This window comes from Pollachius pollachius (assembly GCF_949987615.1).
Source record: "Pollachius pollachius genome assembly, chromosome: 17".
In the NCBI taxonomy this organism is placed as follows: Eukaryota; Metazoa; Chordata; class Actinopteri; order Gadiformes; family Gadidae; genus Pollachius; species Pollachius pollachius.
Window position 1 is genome coordinate 12605517 of NC_136950.1, and position 19218 is coordinate 12624734.

The 19218-nt window shown below is 45.1% G+C and overlaps 1 protein-coding gene across 1 annotated transcript in view; it reads right to left on the reverse strand.

Annotated features, from left to right (window-relative positions):
- Positions 1-4170: 4170 nt before the first annotated feature.
- cubn (cubilin (intrinsic factor-cobalamin receptor)) overlaps positions 4171-19218 on the reverse strand; it is a gene marked incomplete at both ends in the record, with an annotated part of 59820 nt that continues 44772 nt past the window's right edge. Inside the window, 22 exon segments of the mRNA XM_079755222.1 lie at positions 4171-4278; positions 4711-4946; positions 5398-5563; positions 5973-6154; positions 6631-6775; positions 7148-7356; positions 7839-8001; positions 8467-8666; positions 9910-10127; positions 10473-10602; positions 12008-12146; positions 12148-12183; positions 12185-12198; positions 12842-12958; positions 12961-12990; positions 14258-14414; positions 16169-16260; positions 16263-16355; positions 16876-17101; positions 18060-18181; positions 18401-18550; positions 18779-18982. Of these exon segments, the coding sequence (XP_079611348.1) occupies positions 4171-4278; positions 4711-4946; positions 5398-5563; positions 5973-6154; positions 6631-6775; positions 7148-7356; positions 7839-8001; positions 8467-8666; positions 9910-10127; positions 10473-10602; positions 12008-12146; positions 12148-12183; positions 12185-12198; positions 12842-12958; positions 12961-12990; positions 14258-14414; positions 16169-16260; positions 16263-16355; positions 16876-17101; positions 18060-18181; positions 18401-18550; positions 18779-18982 (3137 nt within the window).

The window sequence follows — 19218 nt, forward strand, 5'->3', positions numbered from 1 at the left end:
TGCAGGCTATGAAATTCTCTGAATTCCATAAAAGGGCACTTCCTGGACTACGCCGGATCCCCCTACAGGTCTGCCTCGTAGATATACAGGCGCTGCATTGGCGGTTTCGACCAATTTTTTGGTACGTAAACTTCGCCGCCATATTGGGGAGGCCGATGCTGGCCGGTAAACTAATACAAGTAAACGGGGGAGCTGCAGTTTTATGCATAAAACGGCCTAGAACGTTTACATTTCTGCTTGGATTTCAATTAATCGTTTTATATTCATATTCAATTATATTATCTATTTTATAAAAATAATATTTCCAAAAATATTTATAGGCCTAGGTATTTACTGCAGCAACCGTATGCTAATAATGATTGGATGATGATTTATGTATAATAATGAAGGCATAGTAACTTTGCTGTAGCAGGCCTAAAGTTATTTTGGATGTGTTTGACCGTACACACGTCTTTATAAGTGTTCTAATTTACATTTCATATTTGCATACAGATTATGAATAACGCGCTCCTCTTTTGCCATAGACCACCAGAAGTAGCTGTGCTGACAAATATTTTCCAGAACTAAAAATGAATGAAAGCTGTATTAAATTAATTTATTTTACTTTAAACGGCAGGCTTCTGATATTTAACTGTGCTGATATGGAGGTCAAGGTCATTTCAGCAATTTTTTTATCATTTTGATGAGGGACAACTCACAAACGTTATTACTCTGTAAGGTGGCCAGAAAATCTAACTTTCCACATCACATTGTCTTTCTTGTTTAACCTTTGTTATGGAGACCACATGCTGGCATCAGGGGACAGTTATTAACAAAAATGCCATGAGGCAACTAAACAAACATTCAACTGGACATGGAAGGATTTGCCAATACAAGGATATTCTGGTAAACATATAAAGAAAAAAAAAAGAAGATAAACACAGATTAATTCAAGTAAATTATACATAAAAATATAGAATAATAATGTGTCTTTCAACTCTCTCTCTCTCTCTCTCTCTCTCTCTCTCTCTCTCTCACACACGCACTTCCCTTACTTACCCTTTGTGGGCAACACATGTTCCCTTGCCTCCTCTGGCTCCTGCAGAAGCAGCAGTAGAATGCACTGGCGTGGCCTCTGAGCCTTGCTGTTGTCCTTCTCCCACTCTTTCTGGACCCTCTTCTTCAGCGTCTCCTTATAGGCTCCGATAGCCACCGTAATACATAGGAGGAACGCATAAGATGGTAGGAGGTGCCACACCTCCTCCGCTGTCCTAACACAACACCTACCTTCCCCCAGTGCAGCCCAGTCCAGTCCAGCCAAGCTTAGCCAAGTCCAGCCAAGCCCATACCAGCCCAGCTCAGCCAAGCCCAGCCAAGCCCAGGCCAGCCTTGTCCTGGGAGTAAGATCTGAAGAGATAGGGGTGGGTTCTGTGACAGGGCCAGATGTGGTTTAAGGCCGAACTAGATGGCTAGAGAGTAAGTGTGAGTGTGTGTGCTTGTATGTGTGTATTTGTGTGTTTGTGCATAGCCGTGTCCATGTTTTCTTCTCTCAGTTTCTCTGACTTTTGCAAAGTTGTTGATTTATTTGCTTATTTTGAAGCCAACATGGATACACTGCTCCTCTATCTTTAGCCCCAAAGTATTTGCAGAACCGTGAGAGGCACCAAGGGTTAACCTCATGAAACCCTGCTCACTGTGAGTGTGTGCATGTGTGTGTGATGCGTGCGCACCCATGTGTTAATTTGTCAGCATAAAAGTAACACCTGTCGCATTCGTGTTGTATTCTTTCAGTTCTATACCACAATACACGTTGTACAGGACAGAAAAGTATGATCAGTAGCAATTACAGAGTCTGACATTCAATAGGTTATAATCAAGAATATATGGCAAGATATCCACAATTCTGTATAAAATAACATGGGGAATTTTTTTTCCAAATCCTTCAAACATACATTTTACACATATTCATTATTAGTGTGTTCTTATAGAATAATGTTTCATCTGTAAAGTAAGGTCCCTCATCTATGTTTAGATTTCTCAAACGATCATCCGGTTTTGGTCAAAACGACATCGACAACTAGCCAATACTAATCCTAATCCAAATCCTAGTTTTGCCTGCATTGTTTATAAAATATAACTAATGGGTTCGATTACTTTTAAAGTAAAAGACACGTAAATGTCCCCTTTCTGAAGCAGAAAAAACCTTCACAATACAACTTGTGAGAAGTAGGGTACATGGGAGTATGCAAGGCTTATATCAGGAGGAACATGCAGTCATGCATACTGTATAATAGCTCTGTCTCACATACAGATTTCTATAGATCGTAACACATACACACATACATGCACAGAAGTACAGTTATGCGCGCAGATAGACCTCTCCCCCCCCCACACACACACACAGTGTGTGTGTGTGTGTGTGTGTGTGTGTTTGGGGGGGGGGGTCCATAAAAATAATCACTTATTATCGGACAACTAATCAGATATGAGTTATGTGAAAGCCTATTTTTGCCTATTTTAGCCTTTTTTTTTTAAACTTTAAATAATATTCTCTTGATTAAAAGGAAAATACTTGGAGCCTGCTATGCAAAAACACACACATGTATGGAATGTACACCCACACGTACACACTCGCACTTTCTCTCTCCCTTCAAACCCATGTATTCACACGTTCTCTTTCTCTCTCTCATTAGAGAGACATTTAAGGTGTTTATTTTTTCAGTGTGATTATCCCACCTAAGTCATTAGGATTCCTTCCCACTTCCCCAGCACATTTACTCTCTCCCATGACATCTGACCTCTTTACATTCTACAGTGCGGCTCTCTTGTAACAACCGTGTGTGTGTATTTGTGTTTGTGCCTGCGTGAATGCGTGTCCTAATGATGTCTAAAGAACCTTTATAACTACGTTGATGCTCTAAGAAGCTACGAAGCTATAAGTGAAACAACATGTCCAGGAGTTGTTCAGACTGAAAGGAATTGTTTAAACATGGTCCTGGTATTTGTGTTCAAATATTTGTGTTCAACTTTATATTTTCGAGGCATAGAGAATGGGATCTAATTTTGTCCGGTATGGAGAAGCTGTTAGACCTCTGAACCAAGCTGTAAAACAGCAACTAATACATTAGTTTGTAGTAATTACATGCAGTGGCAGTCAAAGTTAAATGTTTGGTTAGCTTTTTGGCTCATATGAAAATTGTATAAGATTAAACTTTATTATTCGGAGGAAATGTAGGAGATGTGATAGTAGGCTCCATTTAAAAAAATACACATAATAGGCTTAAGTAGGATTAGAGCTTCTGCAAAAACATCTTAAGAATTGTTACTCATGCAGACCAGACCTTTGGAAAACGTCTTTTGGTTGACCTTATTTGAATTCAAGAAAGTGGAAAACTACCCATAAATAATTACCTAAATTGCTAGTTGGTAATACAAAATTATATTAGCTTTTATATATCTTTCAAAATGCATGCTTGGCTATACTCAGCCAGTATTCGGTAATACCCTAATCAATATGATCAAGTTTAATAATCAATATTTAAATGTATCTCTTTCTGTCTACTGTGACTGGTGTTCTCCGGGTAGCAATGCATTCTGGGAATGACACTTGCCTCAAGCAGTTGAGCGTCTTATATGAAAGAGCACCTCTTAGGTCAGCCTAATCATACACTGCTCCACACGGCTGACCAAAAACAAGCAGAAAAAGGAATCCACTTCATTTAATCTTCAAAGTGACTGCTCGGGTATAAACATTATAGACATTCCTTTGGAAAATGGGCTGCAGTCAGTGAGTTTTCCGTAAATCAGATTTTTGTCATTCATTACTGAGACAAGGAGCACAAGAGAAACAATTACCTCACAACAAGCCTCCTTTTATTAAGGTCATCACAAATTCCTCTTCCAAAATTCACGTATTTCCTATTAGCACAAAGATTTGTACAAAAACTGATTAAAAAAATATAGCTGTTCATTAAACTATTTTCTGATGACGTTGATTTAAAAAAATATTTATTTACATTGATTTTGAAGCAGAACAATTGCGAAAAATGTGTTTGAGATTAATTAAACTGTAAACAGCTGTGTGTGTGTGTGTGTGTGTGTGTGTGTGTGTGTGTGTGTGTGTGTGTGTGTGTGTGTGTGTGTGTGTGTGTGTGTGTGTGTGTGTGTGTGTGTGTATCATGAATTCTCCTCTCAGCTGCTCCAAGTGAGTCGGAATCCCGAGGGCAGGACGCTGGACTGCGCCTGGAACACGATGTAGACGAGATGGGAGGAGGCGGTGAACGGAGCGATGTTGGTCTCCTGAGGAGGAAGACAGGGGGACTCTTTACTGTGGAGCACACGTAGGTTACACTAAACACAACCAAAGCACTCGGAATAATGTGGGACTTTTTACTGAAAAAGTCTGGAATATATTTCAGAAGCAGCCAAATGCTAGTCTTGCAAATCCGACTTTCAAAGTTCAGAGATTAGCCAAACATTAACAAAGCGGAATCTCGGGACCACAGAACTCTGTTTGGGGAGGTCTCTCAGCCCATCAGAAACACTGAACACGATTACCAGTGTTTGACGGCTGCACTGGTAAGTAAAAAAAAAGTTCCCTTGTAAGATGAAATTCTGAACTGAGGGCCTCACACTCTGTCACATTTCACCGTAACAGCATCCTAAAACAGCCCTCTTTAGTCCAGTGTTCTCCTAATACACAGTGTCTCTGTGAGGGGCTAGTCCACTCACCGGTCCGCAGTAGGGGCCCACGGGGGCCGTCGTGCTGTCTGGGCCGTCGTAGAGCTTCAGAAAGTTGTTCTGGCAGTCTCCGGGGTCGTCGATGCTGAACTGGGCGAAGGTGACGGTGACCACGCGGCCCCTGGGGGCCCGGATGCCCCACTCGCAGTGCGTCCCGTTGGGATAGGTTCCCGGGTAGTTGGGGCTGGCCATCGAGCCGTGGTCCCCGTACAGAGTGCCGCCGCAACCTGCCCAGAGACAGGCCAGGTATATGTTACGCAAGTCTTGATTGGCTTATTATTTGGTCGATGCCTTCACGCAACCTTCCTTTCTCTTTTAGTGTGCTTTCAGCCGGAATGACACCTATGTATTTATAACAGTACCAAGAGCCCAGAGCACTTTAACCAGACTACATTGGAAAAAAACATTTATATGGATCAGCATTAACAAGACCAAGGTTTAGGGAAGGACTACCAGTGAGCGTACCTGTGGGTACCTTTGTAAACGCAAAAAACAATATATCTGTCTCAGACCCCTGCACTAGCTAACATCGGGAACTAAATAAATACAAACGCAACAGTGTACATGGCCAAAAGATTCGCTCATTGTTGCTCAGACATCCAGAAGTGAACTCATTAAGCCACATTCATGTCATATATTGATAGTAAACGTATAAAATATCACAAAAGACGGCGCCACCTTGCGGGGAGGAGGTCCACGTGGCCTCGTAGCCGTCCCGCACAGTGCCGTAGTCGCTCTTGAAGCGCAGGTAGAGCGCGTTGGTGCCGGGGAACACGGGGGCGGGCAGCCCGGAGCCGCAGAACTTCCCCAAGGGAGGGCTGGTGGCCGTGGAGCCGTTACGGACCTAACCCAGACATCAGGGCAGAACCACAAGACACAGTGAAATAGAGTGAAGTACTTCTCAAGACGCTGTGTTTGTGTGTGTGGGTGATGGTGGGTGCACGTGGGTGTGCGTGTGGAGTGGTGACAGCACACCACATCCACCACCAGTGGAGAGGTGAGTAATGATGCTGTCAAATTAGACACCAGGGGAGGTTTAGGGGAGACCATGGTGGTACAAAGATCCCGGTTTAGGAATTGGACAAGGACACCGTGCTTAGCACCCCTAGTCTTAATGACGGGTGCCATGGGCTCTTTAGTGACCCCAGGGAGGTCAGGGCCTCGTTCCTCCTCCTCCTTCATAAACCGTGAATCATCATGTCGCTGCCATGGCGACGTTTGTGCGCATACAGTCGCCACCGGGGCCAGCTCACCTCCAGGTAGTCATAGGCGCAGAGGGGGTGGCTCTCTATGTCGAAGCTGTTGAAGAACAGGGAGATGGAGCTGCCCTGCGGAGCCATGAGCACCACGGTGCAGTCTGTGTTGTGAGGGTAGACTTCGGGCCAGCCAGGGCTCTTCAGGTAGCCGTAGGCCTGCTGGTAGGTGCGGCTGCAGCCTTGGGGAGGGGAGGGGGAATACAGTGTGCTGTCTCTTATCGGGTAGCAGCGAGGAGTTACACACACACGCAGGTATACAAGAGCTCGACTCACGAATTTTGATCTGCACAACTTTAGTAAAACAAATGTATTCACTTATTGTGTTTGCAGATCTACTAATCATACTGTGTATATATATGCCTATATATATTTTGTAGATTTATCCTTATTCTAATCTTATGTGCATGCGTATTCTTGCATACTCTAGTATTTTCAATAATTCCACCACGGTATGTTAAGGGAGGGATGCTAAAGGTTCAGGTTTTCAACAAGGAAACCCCTGGCAACTCATAACCAATCAAATAACAAAATAAGTACCAACTGTATATCTAGACATGATACAAATACTGTCCCTTCTGAATCTAAAGCATTGTAAACCTGCGTTTTACTCGTGGCTGATGTCATCGTTTCTAATAGTTCTTAGCACCCTGCCTACCTGCCACCTGATAGGTCAAGCTCATGCCATTTCCTGGCATAAAGGTGTCAGACTTGAAATGCAGACTCATGGTCCTTCCGTAGCTGTAGAAGTCCGGTACCGGGCTTTCACCGGCGCAGAACTTATGGGACTGGCCGTAGTCTCCCTGGAGAGAGAGAGAGAGATAGAATTTGTCTGAATATAAATCATAATTGAACTCATTGCTCTTTGAATCAAATGAAATCTGGTCAGATTTGAAAACAAATTAGCATAGCCCACTAACTAGTGCAACAAGGTCAGTGGAGACGTTAGGATTTTGAGTCCAAAACAATAACAAATGCTGTTGAATGGTATTAGAGCCATCCATCTTGGAACAGCTGATCCCGGCCTCTCGTATTAAACAGAGGAGGAGGATAATGACAATGATGATATTTCCCCTGTTTCTTTACTTCAATCACTTTAATTCACTGCATACTTTTTATTTGAATGAAGTCTAATGCTTCCCAGATAGAAAGGCCTGAGCCCGTGCGCCGCTCACCACCGGCCAGTCCTGCATCTCCAGGTAGTTGCTGGAGCAGCTCTGGCCCGGCTGCAGGGTCCAGGTCTGGAAGGACAGCTTGACCGACTCCTGGGGCGGGGCGTCGAGGATCCAGTGGCAGGAGGTCTGCGCCGGGTACGCGTTGGGGAAGAACGGCGAGGTGATGGTCTGGACGGCCGTGGTGGCATTCAGCGTGCCGCCGCACAACCCTGTGTATGGGGAGGCATTGTGGTACCTCCATCATTTCCTTTTTAGAGTATTATGGATGTCTAAAAGTACATGTATGTTTGAGTATTTTACACTAATGGCCATTGATGCACCCTAAAAAAACATCATTGAGGTTCCCAGCAACTGTGGGTATGGGCAGGTTGGGTATGATGCTAAGAGATACTGATTGATGCATGAGCTAATTGACCGTCATCTGCGATTTCACGTGACTAGAGTGAAGAGCACTCGATTTCTGGACATGCAGCTACCAAAAGGTCACCCAAAGTGACTTTTGTTATGGAGCCAAGGGACAAATATCAATGTTGATTGAACATGAAGGTCTACTTTGTGCACACTTATTCATTACAACTCGAAAGAAAAAGCAATATGCAGCATAACAACCCTAATGTTGTTCATGAGTGGAGTCCATCCACTGGCTCCACTGGATGGGCTTTAACCATAACTTTAATGAGACGTGTCTTACTGTCCACCCCCCTGTAGGTGGCGTTGAAGCCCCTCTTCTGCACACTGCTGTCAGTGACGAAGAGGATGGTCAGGAAGTTGCCTGACGACACAAAGGGCATGGGGATGGTGTTCCCGCAGAAGGAGCCAACCAGAGGGACGTTCACGTTGTCGCCATCATAGACCTTAAAGGCACACAGAGAGAGTAATAACATAAGAAGTAAGAGAGTAGGTGTGTATTGAGTTAAGATGTGAAGCGAATGGGACATAATGAAATAAAGATGATGAATAAATGTATTGTGACAAATCTTCAGATATTTTTTTTGCAATAAAAACGATAGCTGCAGATGGAAAGTGACAGTGCTGGTTTTACTACCACTATGCAAATAACACCATAATGATATAAAGATAAAGTAATAATGATAGTATTTTCATTTGCAACTATCATCCTCTCTTTATATCTATTGTAAAAAGCATTCTTTCTTTCTATCACATGAAACTAAAAGCAGAACACAAGGTCTGATCTTACATGTTTTACATGTCCATTGTATATATAGTTACAGCACACACACACACACACACACACACACACACACACACACACACACACACACACACACACACACACAAACGGAATCTCTTGCCGTTACCTTGATGTAGTCGTAGCGACAGTTGGCAGAGTTCTCCAGGTCAAAGGAGTCAAAGGTGAGGTTGATGAGCTTGTTGACGGGCATCTCGATGGTCCACAGACAGTTGAGGTACGGCTCGTAGTGGCTGTCCAGGTCGGTGCCCGGGGAGCCAAACATGCCCATGGGCATGGAGAGGTAACCGCCGCAACCGTGGGCCGGACCTGCATGAGACAGGAAACACAAAGATATAAAGTTAAGCCATTTTAAAAGACAGCGGGCCGACTTGAAGTGAAACAAACAAACAAAAGTAGTTTCCACAAGCCACTTTGAAAAGCCTTGCTCGATTAACTGAATTTGTGCTACGCCGTTTCCATCTATGATTGCAAGACAAATAAAAAGTACATTTTATCTAATATATTTTATATATATAATATATATATATTATATATTAATACAGTTTGAATACAGTGTATTCATAGTTGAGTTGCCTGTTCATTGAGGTTGCTGGTCTAGGGTTGCAGTGGCACACCCAGGAACACCCGCCATAGATACCCAGTACAGTGGTTCGATATGTGTGTGTACAGTCTCCCAGAAACATGATGTCACACCTTTGTAACATGCAGAGGCTACAGGATGGAGATGTTCTGCAGCAGCATAACCACCACACCCAGCCCCTCCCTCCCTCCTTCCCACTCTCCCACCCTCCCTCCCTCCCTCCCTACCTCCTTCTCCCCCGCCCTCCATCCCACCTTCCCTCTCCCCCTCCCTCCCTCCTCCCTCTCTTTCATTCCCACCCTCCCTCCCTTCCTCCTTCTCCCCCTCCCTCCATCCCACCTTCCCTCCCTCCCTCCCTCCCTCCTCCCTCTCTTTCATTCCCACCCTCCCTCCCTTCCTCCTTCTCCCCCTCCCTCCTCTCCCTCCCTCCTATCTTCCCTCCCTCCATCAAACCCCCCCTCCCTCCCTCCATCCCTAGGCCATAGCCTGGGCAGTAAGTGAAGGCTGTGCTGATCCTTTGTGTGGGCAGAGGGGCCCGGGGGGAGTGCAGTGAGCTGGCTGAGGGGTTGGAATAATTGAGGTGTGCTACAGAGGGAGGGAGAGCAGGGAGGGTTTATGGGGAGTATATCAACAGAACCTCCTCCACCACCACCACCATCTTGGCCTTCTTGTTAGGAAGCAACCGTCAAAGGAGGTTTTTTTTTTTGTTTATGTTTCTTATTTTTGGAGACGTCGATTCATATACACGGCAATAAAAATTCAGACGTTGCAGCAAATAATGTAGTAATACAAATTGACACACATTGTTGTCTAAATAAGTAATGATAACCACTTATCGTTGAGTATTGAAAAAAGTGTGTAATAAATAAGTAAGCATATAATTAGCATACAGTTAATACCGTACAACCATACATTCAATCTACACATCAACAATTCTCAAGGCGTTCACAATAGGCCCCGCCCCCTCACCCAGGGTCCTGGAGTAGGTGGCGCGCCAGCCAATCCCGTTCACCGACTGGTCGGTGACGAACAGGAGGTACAGCTGGTTGGTGGAGGAGCGCAGGTTGGGCGGCAGGGCCATGCCGCAGAACTTGCCCAGCAGGGGCGCCGCTGTGCTGCCGCCGTCGTACACAGAGACGTAGTCGTAGCGACAGCTGGAGGACACCTCCAGGTGGAAGGTGTTGAACCTGGGGGGGAAGGGGCAGCCGCGCATCACTAGGAGGGAATCCACCATGTTAACTGCCGCTCAGGCACAAGTGTGGCTGAACACATGCATGTAAACTGTGTTTGTGTGGGTGAACAACAGGCCCATAATAACAACACGCGTATGCTGACAGATCTTTAGGCCAATGGCAGTGAGCAAAAATGTCTTAAATTGGCGGCCATTTTGTTCTCTCTCTCTCTCTCTCTCTCTCTCTCTCTCTCTCTCTCTCTCTCTCTCTCTCTCTCTCTCTCTCTCTCTCTCTCTCTCTCTCTCTCTCTCTCTCTCTCTCTCTCTCTCTCTCTCTCTCTCTCTCTCTCTCTCTCCGTACTTGAGGTCGAGGACTCTGTCGCTGTTGGTCATGATGTGGTAGGAGCAGTTGATGTTGTGATGGTAGTTGGTCTCGGAGATGGCAGGGCTGCTCACCGTCCCCGATGTGCTGTTGAAGAAACCTCCACATGCTGGGGAACAGTAGAAGGTCAACACACGCACACACACACACACACACACACATACACACAGGTAAACACAAATACACGCATACACACGCACAGGCACACAGAAAATATCAATGGTTAAAAAGACATGGTTAACAAAACATTAAAACATTTGAAAAGCATATAATTTCTGATAGAATATGAGATGGGGACATAGAGGTGAAGAGAGGTGCTAAAAGCAATGATATCGCTCATCAGATGATGAGCGATGATCAGAGCTCATAGAACTGTGTTCCTCAAGGCTGTATTCTCAAGCACATGTGCCCCCTTGGAACAAGTGACAACTCTACATGAGCTCAGTTTGAAGCATGACAAGTGTGAAATAAGATCAGAAGCCTTGCTAAAGTTAGTTCTGGATCAGGTGCAATCCGTGATACTGCAATTTCAGACAGAATGGGGTGTTATTGAATGTGCATGTTTGTGTTTATGTGAGTGTGCGTGTTTTTGTGTGTGTGTGTGTGTGTGTGTGTGTGTGTGTGTGTGTGTGTGTGTGTGTGTGTGTGTGTGTGTGTGTGTGTGTGTGTGTGTGTGTGTGTGTGTGTGTGTGTGTGTGTGTGTGTGGGCTGGTTTGCCAAAAAACTGCATGGCACTTCAGTTGCTATCTCGTCTAAGTGTTGTCTTGTCGCTTACATTTAGGCTCCATGTATTTTGCTCTTAGGGTTATTTTTGTTTTCCGAAAGAAGGGGATGGGTGGGGGGGATGCACTCATGTTTTCTTCACAGGTTGTTATGATGTAGGCTACGGTTTCACTCTTTTAACTCCACCCTCTCTCTCCCGTTTCCTCTTGTCCTTTCATCCACTGCCGCGGCCTATTCTCTCCATCGGGCCGCCGTGGTCAAATCCCCTCTGATTGTTCCAAAAGCGCAGCGTCCTGCCATTCCTGGCATTCCCCCCCGCCGAACGGACCACTCCACGCATTCCCCTGCCGGCCGCTTGTAAACAGCTCCCCACCCCGAAAAACCGCCCAGTCCCACGGGTAGCGAACGGGAGGAGGAGGGGGGGGGGTATGGAGGAGTTTGAACCAGCGCCGCTGGTTTTAGCGATGACGAAGCAAATAGCTTCACATGGAGACAGTTTCAGCCCGGGGGTCGATTGACCGACTCAAGGCCGTAGTTTGAGCTTCATGACAAATGAACAATGAGCAATTCATTTATATTCACGAGAGAGAGCGATCCAAATGTCCCACATCAATCAGGGTTTGATTGATGTGCAAGATTATTACGATTATTTCCTTTCTGTCTGTTTGCGACGCACCTGCATCCCTCCTGAGGCGAGAGAGTCGAGAATAATGTGTCAAGTGCCAAGTTGTGTCTGATAAGCGCACCTACAAACTGTACTCAGGGGAGCGCGCGGTATTCACATCACTCACATAAGGCGCGGTACTCGGCCAGGAAGCCGTTGTCGGACATGACGGAGTCGGAGTAGAAGTTGAGCAGCATGGGGCCGAAGGTGGAGAAGGGTCCTGGGATGGTGGTGCCACAGAGGGTGGCCAGGGGGCCTTGGCTGGGGGGCCACGCCCCGGTAGATCTTCAGCCCGTCAAAGGTGGCAGGTGGGGTGGGCTAGGGAGAAGCAGAACCAGAGGTAGGCTGTGATCGCTTTTGTGGTGAGACAGATAAACAGACAGGGCTCAGGTTCAATGTGAGTTTTGAACTTGTTAATATTCATTATACAGTTAGTTATTCCCTAACTAACTTTTGTTTTGCTTGTTTATGCTACCAATATATATCGGCCAATTTCTGGCACCTTTGACACTCATAAACATCCCTGGGAAGAAATAATATATCCAATGCATATTTAAAGGTGTTGCAGGTACGATTTAAGCTATAATTGAGTCTTAGTTGTTAGAAATGCCAATGCTCTGAGACTCACTGTTTTAGGTTGACTCTTTCTGGGGTTGCTCATTTCACTATTTGTTATATTCAAATCTTGCTCTCTTTTCCCTCTCCGGCTCTCGATCTCTTACCTAAAGCAGGGATCGTACCAGCCCCAACCAAAGGTGACTACACTGTTCAATAAAACAACAAAAAACCAATGAATCCACCTTACAGCCAGAGACTAAGAGTTAATGATTCAGAACTGGGACCAGCTCCACCACCTGCTTCAACTACATCTCAATAGCTCGGTTTGTGTTAATTACTGACTAAAACACATGAACCAATGGAGTATTAGGTTTCATCGGCATTGACGTGTGTCTGGGGTTACCTTCCACTTGGAAGGACCTGAAGGTGAGGACGATGATGGTGCGCTCCCCGGCGGCGATGGTGTAGTTACAGTTGGAGAGGTTGGGGTAGTCGGCCGGGTAGTTGGGGGAGACCACGCGCCGCTGAGGGCTGTGAAGCTGGCCCCGCACCCTGAGGGTTTGTTCAAAGGGAAGGCAGGGCAGTTAGCGGTACTCAAAGGTCAAAGGTTTTTTATTCGCCATTTGTGCATAAACCAGACAGTCTAAACACATAGGAATTCTTTGTGCAGGGCTTCCCAAGTCAAGGTCATAGTATTAATACAAAGAGACAGAGAGAGAGAGAGAAGCACAATAAATAATAATAAAAAAATTAAAAAATAAATACAAATTGAGATAAGGACAAGTTGCACATTATGCATTGCATTGCAGAGAGCACCACGATAATAGTGATTTAAAAATATACATATTAAATTAAGAAACTGAGATAAGAACAAATTGCACATTATACACTGCAGTGTAGTTAGCTATTCAGCAGTGTAACCATACTATAAAACCACATGTAGCAGCGTTATTGCACGTAGGAAGTGGGGGTAGGGTGGTGAGGGATATTGCACATTGTTTTTTTTTCAGATGTTACTCTGTTTTTGCCAACAGTCTCACTGTGGCAGGGAAGAAGCTGTTGAGGAATCTTGTTGTGTGTGTGATGACACTGTCCACTTTACTGTGTGTGAGGCTGTATTTGCATTGTTTGTTTCTGAGTAGAGGGTGAGCTGGGTGGAGGGAGTCTCTGATGATTCTCTCTGCCCATTTACAGCAGCGCTGTAAAAGGGCAGAAATAAAGTCCATCGAGGGAAGTGTGGTCCCAATGATCCTTTCTGCAGTCTTTTTGACCCTTTGGAGTGTCAAAAGGTACTGCATTTATGCATACATGAATCCAGTCAAATACTTCTCTATATAGAAAGACCTATATGCATGATTTCAAACATACATACATGCATGCATCATATGTGCAATATTCATAAATATGCACACACACACATACATACACACAAAGACATAATACATTATGATACTGGTTTTGAATAGGACTACTATCAATAAGTTCAATGATGATATTGCCTTGTATAAAGCTAAATATTCCCAACTGCAAAAACACCCACAATCTAGCATTCCTTGTTTCTTTACACACCTGTGTACAACAATAATGCAGCACGTACTTTCGTATAATGTTTACCACAAACTGTAATGTAAACAATGCGTATTTATTGAATTAACATTAACATTGCTACGACTCCTACATCACGTACTTAGAAATATGATCAGCTTCTATTTAGAATTTGCGCTGGGATATTTGTTCCACAGATTATTCCGGAAGCACTCAACCACATGAGCGATAAAGAAACGTTGTGGCCCACGGGAGCCTCCCTCAGCTGCCTTACTGGAGGTGAAGGAGGCGAAGAAGCCCTTGGCCGGGGGGCCGGAGGCCTGGAGGCGGGCGGTGAGGACGTTGTTGGGGGCGATGATGGGGCCCGGGGCCGTGGAGCCACACCCCGTCGCCAGCAGGGCCTCGTCTGTCTGGCTGCTGCCGGACCACACCTGGCCGGGAGGACACACACGCATGGGAGGATGGGTATCAACACGAATACCAACACGGGTATGAACATGAATATGAACATGAATATGAACATGAATGTGAACATGGATATGAACATGAATGTGAACATGGATATGAACAAGAATTGGAACATGATTATGAATATGAATATGAAAAACGAATATGAACATGAATAGGAATATGCCTAAGAATACTAATATTAACACAAGTATGAATAGAGACAGCCGCGTCGACAAGAATGACCTTATGAATATGAATATGAATCATAATTAATATGAGCATTCATATAACTATGAATATAAATATGAGTATGAATAGGAACACAAATACGGATATAAATATGAACCTTAATGAGATTAGGATGAATATGACATGATAAGATCGTCGATTATTATTATTTAGACAGGTTATGTCCCTTAAATAAATGACCATCATTATTCAAGGCCTACAAATTAGAAGGAGTGTTTACTCAGGGTGTATAAAAAACTGACAGCTAAGATAACAGTAAGATACAAATGTATGTTGCAAAAAGAGAAGTGTAGAAGTGTATAAAGTATATACATATAGTACAAGGTGTGGCTAGGTATGTGTGTTTATTAGGGAGGGACAGAGTGGAAAGCGTTAAGGCATGTGTGTGCATTTTTGTACGTGTGCAACGTGATTGGATTTAGCGGGGTTAATAAACCATGGCGGTCCCACGGAGGTGGACTCCATGCGGGTCTTATGGATTATCTGCTGAGGGTGCAACATGGCACAAAGCGCTGAGGTCAGCGCAGTAAACATGTTCTCTCCATGTCCAACTTTACTGCCTCATTGTAAATCTCTCTGCTCTCCCTTGCCATTAATATACTGGACATGCACTCCACGACCACATTCAACTCTGCTGCTATGACATTAGCATTTCTAACATGTACATGTCTTTAGCTTTTTTACCTTCCCTCCATTCCCCAGTTTCTGTCCCTGGTGTCCATGTTGTTATAATTAGACAACTCTGCAACATGCAGTAAAATAATGCACACAGAACGATGTTAACTATCAGCTCACACATTCTTCTTATAGGATGTTCGTCTACCTATTGTCTATATGGTGTATCTGCCCCACTCTGTCAATATCTACCTATTCTCTGTTCCCTCAATCCTGGGAATTGTCTTACAATCGCTCCATCTCCCCGTTGTCTTTCATCTCCAGCCATACATACCCCCACCCTTCTTCCTACTCTCTTGGGAATCTTCTCTTTGGAATGTAATTACATTTACTGGATGGACGTTCAGAAAATATAGCTGAAGCAATACAAAAACAAGACAGTTAATATCTGGGTGATCAATATTCAAATAACAATAACACGAGATAGAATCAAATTTGATGGGTTTCCAACAATACCCCATTTCTCTCACTGAATCAATAATCGATTTTTTATAACAATATATCTATTCCCTCCCTTTGTTGCTGCATCCGTCCTTGCACCCACCTCCCTCAAAACTCAACACCCCCCCTCACTATTCCATCTCTCCCTCCCTCAATTCTCCTTCCCTCCCACACTGCTCCCTCCCCTCACTGATCCCTCCCTCCCTCCCTCCATCACTACTCCGGCCCCTCTATCCTTCCCCCCTCCCCTCCCACGTGTAACTCCTTCAACCTCCATCCAACCTTCGCTATCCTTTACCCCCTTCCCTCCCTCCTCCCCAGCTCCCCCTCCCCCGTTCCCCTCCCCCCTTCCCCTCCCCGGCCCCTATACCTTAACGTAGCTGCTCTGGCAGGTCCCGCTGTCGTCCGGGATCTGGAACTCCCCCTGGAAGCTCATCTCCAGGTGGCTGCCCTCGTGCCCACCAGCTGCCAGGAGCACTCTGCGTTGGCGGGGAAGTTCTGCGGGTAGCCAGGGGAGCGGATGGAGCCAGAGTCGGCGTGCATCACGCCGCCGCAGCCTGGTGTCAGCGAGGACGACAGAGTGGTGGATCCGTTCGGTTTCATTATCTCTGCGTTTGTTTCATGTCATCGCTAAATGTCATCATTACTCGCCCATGGAGCCCGTAGGCAAGGAGAGACATCGCTCACTTTGTATTTCACGGCCATGATTATATCGCATGACATTGTTATTAGTTACTTTAGGTGGCTCGAAAAACACATCGTTGATCAATGTATACTTTATATTTACATTTAGCAGATGCTTTTAAACAAAGTGAGGTGAGGCTTTTATTAGTGAAGCTGAGAAAAATCAAAACAAATCGCATTTGTCGTTTTGTAAAAAGTGCCGAAAAATAAAATACGTAATTTAAACACAAACACCTGGAGAAAGTGCCAGGTATTCATATGAATCAGAGATTCAGGTAAAGTCATTCACCGTAACAAAAATATATATTGTGGTCAATAACCGTTTCATACAGTGCTGTAACTCATGAGTATCTACATCATAAAGACGGAAATCTGAGTGCAGCTGCTGCCCACCTGAGGAGTCTTCAGTCCAGGAGGCCACAAAGCCCCCTTTGGACACGCTGTGGTCGCCCAGGAAGACCACCGCCATCTTACTGGATCCTGATTGGACGGTTCCCGGGGAGTTGGTGCCGCAATACTGGCCAATGACGGGCGAGCCGGGGGAGGCGCCGTTGAAGATGGTGAGCGAGTCCCAGCTGCACTGGCTGTGGGCCTCCAGGCTGAAGTAGGTGAAAGTGAGCTGCAGACAGACGCAGGACAGACACAGGACAGACAGCGATGGTTGGACATGTAGGATAGTTACTGCTTGGGAGCATTACAAATAGATAATAAACATAATGATAATGACTGACCCTGTGTTTGTGTTTGCTATGCTGCTCTGCACTCTCCTTAGTTGTTTAATTTAAAGTAGGTTGTACACTTTTTGGTAGCTACTCCATTTTGATTGTATATTTTAATTGTTGGCTGCCTCAATTTTAGGAGGGTTTGAATAAAAGCACCAGAAAGGTCCAGATCAAATGCTTAAACCTTGTTCATGCTAGTGAAAAGAGACAAAGGAGCACTGAGGTGTTCCTACACAACTCTGTGGCATTTTTTGTGATGGCTTTATGAATTATGAAAACTGATTAAGTAACTGAGCTCGGATCAGGACGAGTCAGCAGGAGAATGTCAATTCTCTATCAGCATAAATACCACAGACATTTTGTAATAAATTAATCCATCAGTCTAACTTTATAACTCTTTCAGTAACATGAACAGCTGCTCATTCAGAAAACTTTTATATCTCAACAACATACACAGGCTAGCTTGCAAACAAACAGACCAACTAGGAATCCTAGCCTTTCAATGTCACAACATAATCCAAAACTCTCTCTCTCTCTCTCTCTCTCTCTCTCTCTCTCTCTCTCTCTCTCTCTCTCTCTCTCTCTCTCTCTCTCTCTCTCTCTCTCTCTCTCTCTCTCTCTCTCTCTCTCTCTCTCTCTCTCTCTCTCTCTCTCTCTCTCTCGTTTCTTCTTGCTGCGTGCCGTCGTCATGCCGACCCTTCTAGGTGCGTGCGGGGGCGCCCTGATGCCGGGGGACCCCCCGCGGTTCCTGTTCTCCCCCGGGTGGGAGAACAGAGAGAGAGAGAGTCTATTTGACCTATTTAATATGTCATAAATAATTATATAAACTCTACTCTTAGTCTACAGCTAACTCACGGTGATGGTGTGGCCCTCAGGGGCCTCGAGAAGCCAGGCACAGCGACTGGGGCCCGGGTAGTGGTCAGGGTAGTTGGGGCTGGAGATCACACCTCCCTCTCCGGACTGCCATCCACCACAATCTAAGAGTTGCAAAATAAGAATTATACATAGAATAGAATAATACAAAATAATTACATAGGCCTTTGTAGATTTATATATATATGTTTGAAAATGTGCATTCATTTATTAAAGCAAATTCAATTAAATTGAATCAGAAAAGAAAATATGGCTGATATGTTCAATGTTTTCCCCATGGTTGAGTTTATTGAGTATATTTAGTTTCTTCTTTGGGAACCGACCAGAGAACATGTACTGGGCCTTGAAGCCCAGGTCTCCCTCGGCCTGGTCCGTCTGGAAGTGGACCCACAGCTCGGAGGTGAACACCACGATGGGCACCGCGGGCGTGGTCTGACCACAGAACTTAGCCAGCAACTCCCCATTGTAGTCACCTGCAGGGGGGGGGGGGGGAGAGAGAAAGAGCGAGAGAGAGAGAGAGAGAGAGGGAGAGAGTTATAATTAACTATAACTTATAACTATTAACTTTAACTTCAATCCGGTCAAAATCCAGCCGAAAATAACAAATAACTACTGTGCACCCACCTCACAACAGCTTACATCAAAGAACAATTGTGGTGAAAACGTGTTCCATTCCAGTGATCTTCCCTCACATCACTCACCCAGGCGGAACTCCAGGTAGTCCGATTCACAGGTCTGGTGGTGTTCCAGGTAGAGGTCCTGGAGCACCACTACGATGGAGGAGTTGACGTGCTGCGGGTTCTGGATCAGCCACTCACAGTTCAGGTTGCTGCTGTAGTTGGACACCAGGTACCCCGGGGAGGTGATGTTCCCCCCAGAGGGATTGTCCAGAATACCGCCGCACACTGCGTCAGAGACAATGTCAGAGGAGATATTTGGTGGATTTAAGTTTAATGTTTGAGTATGTAGATTCCTGTTGCTACTCCGGACAGCTGTTTCGTTTCTGTTTTAAAACCGAATCATGCAGTGCTTGGAATTGCTGTTGGTAGCACTTCAGATTTGGATTGTATGCTTCGAGTCACTTTGGACATCACCGAAATGACTCAATGGAAAATGTAAATACAGAGAATTCAATCAAAAC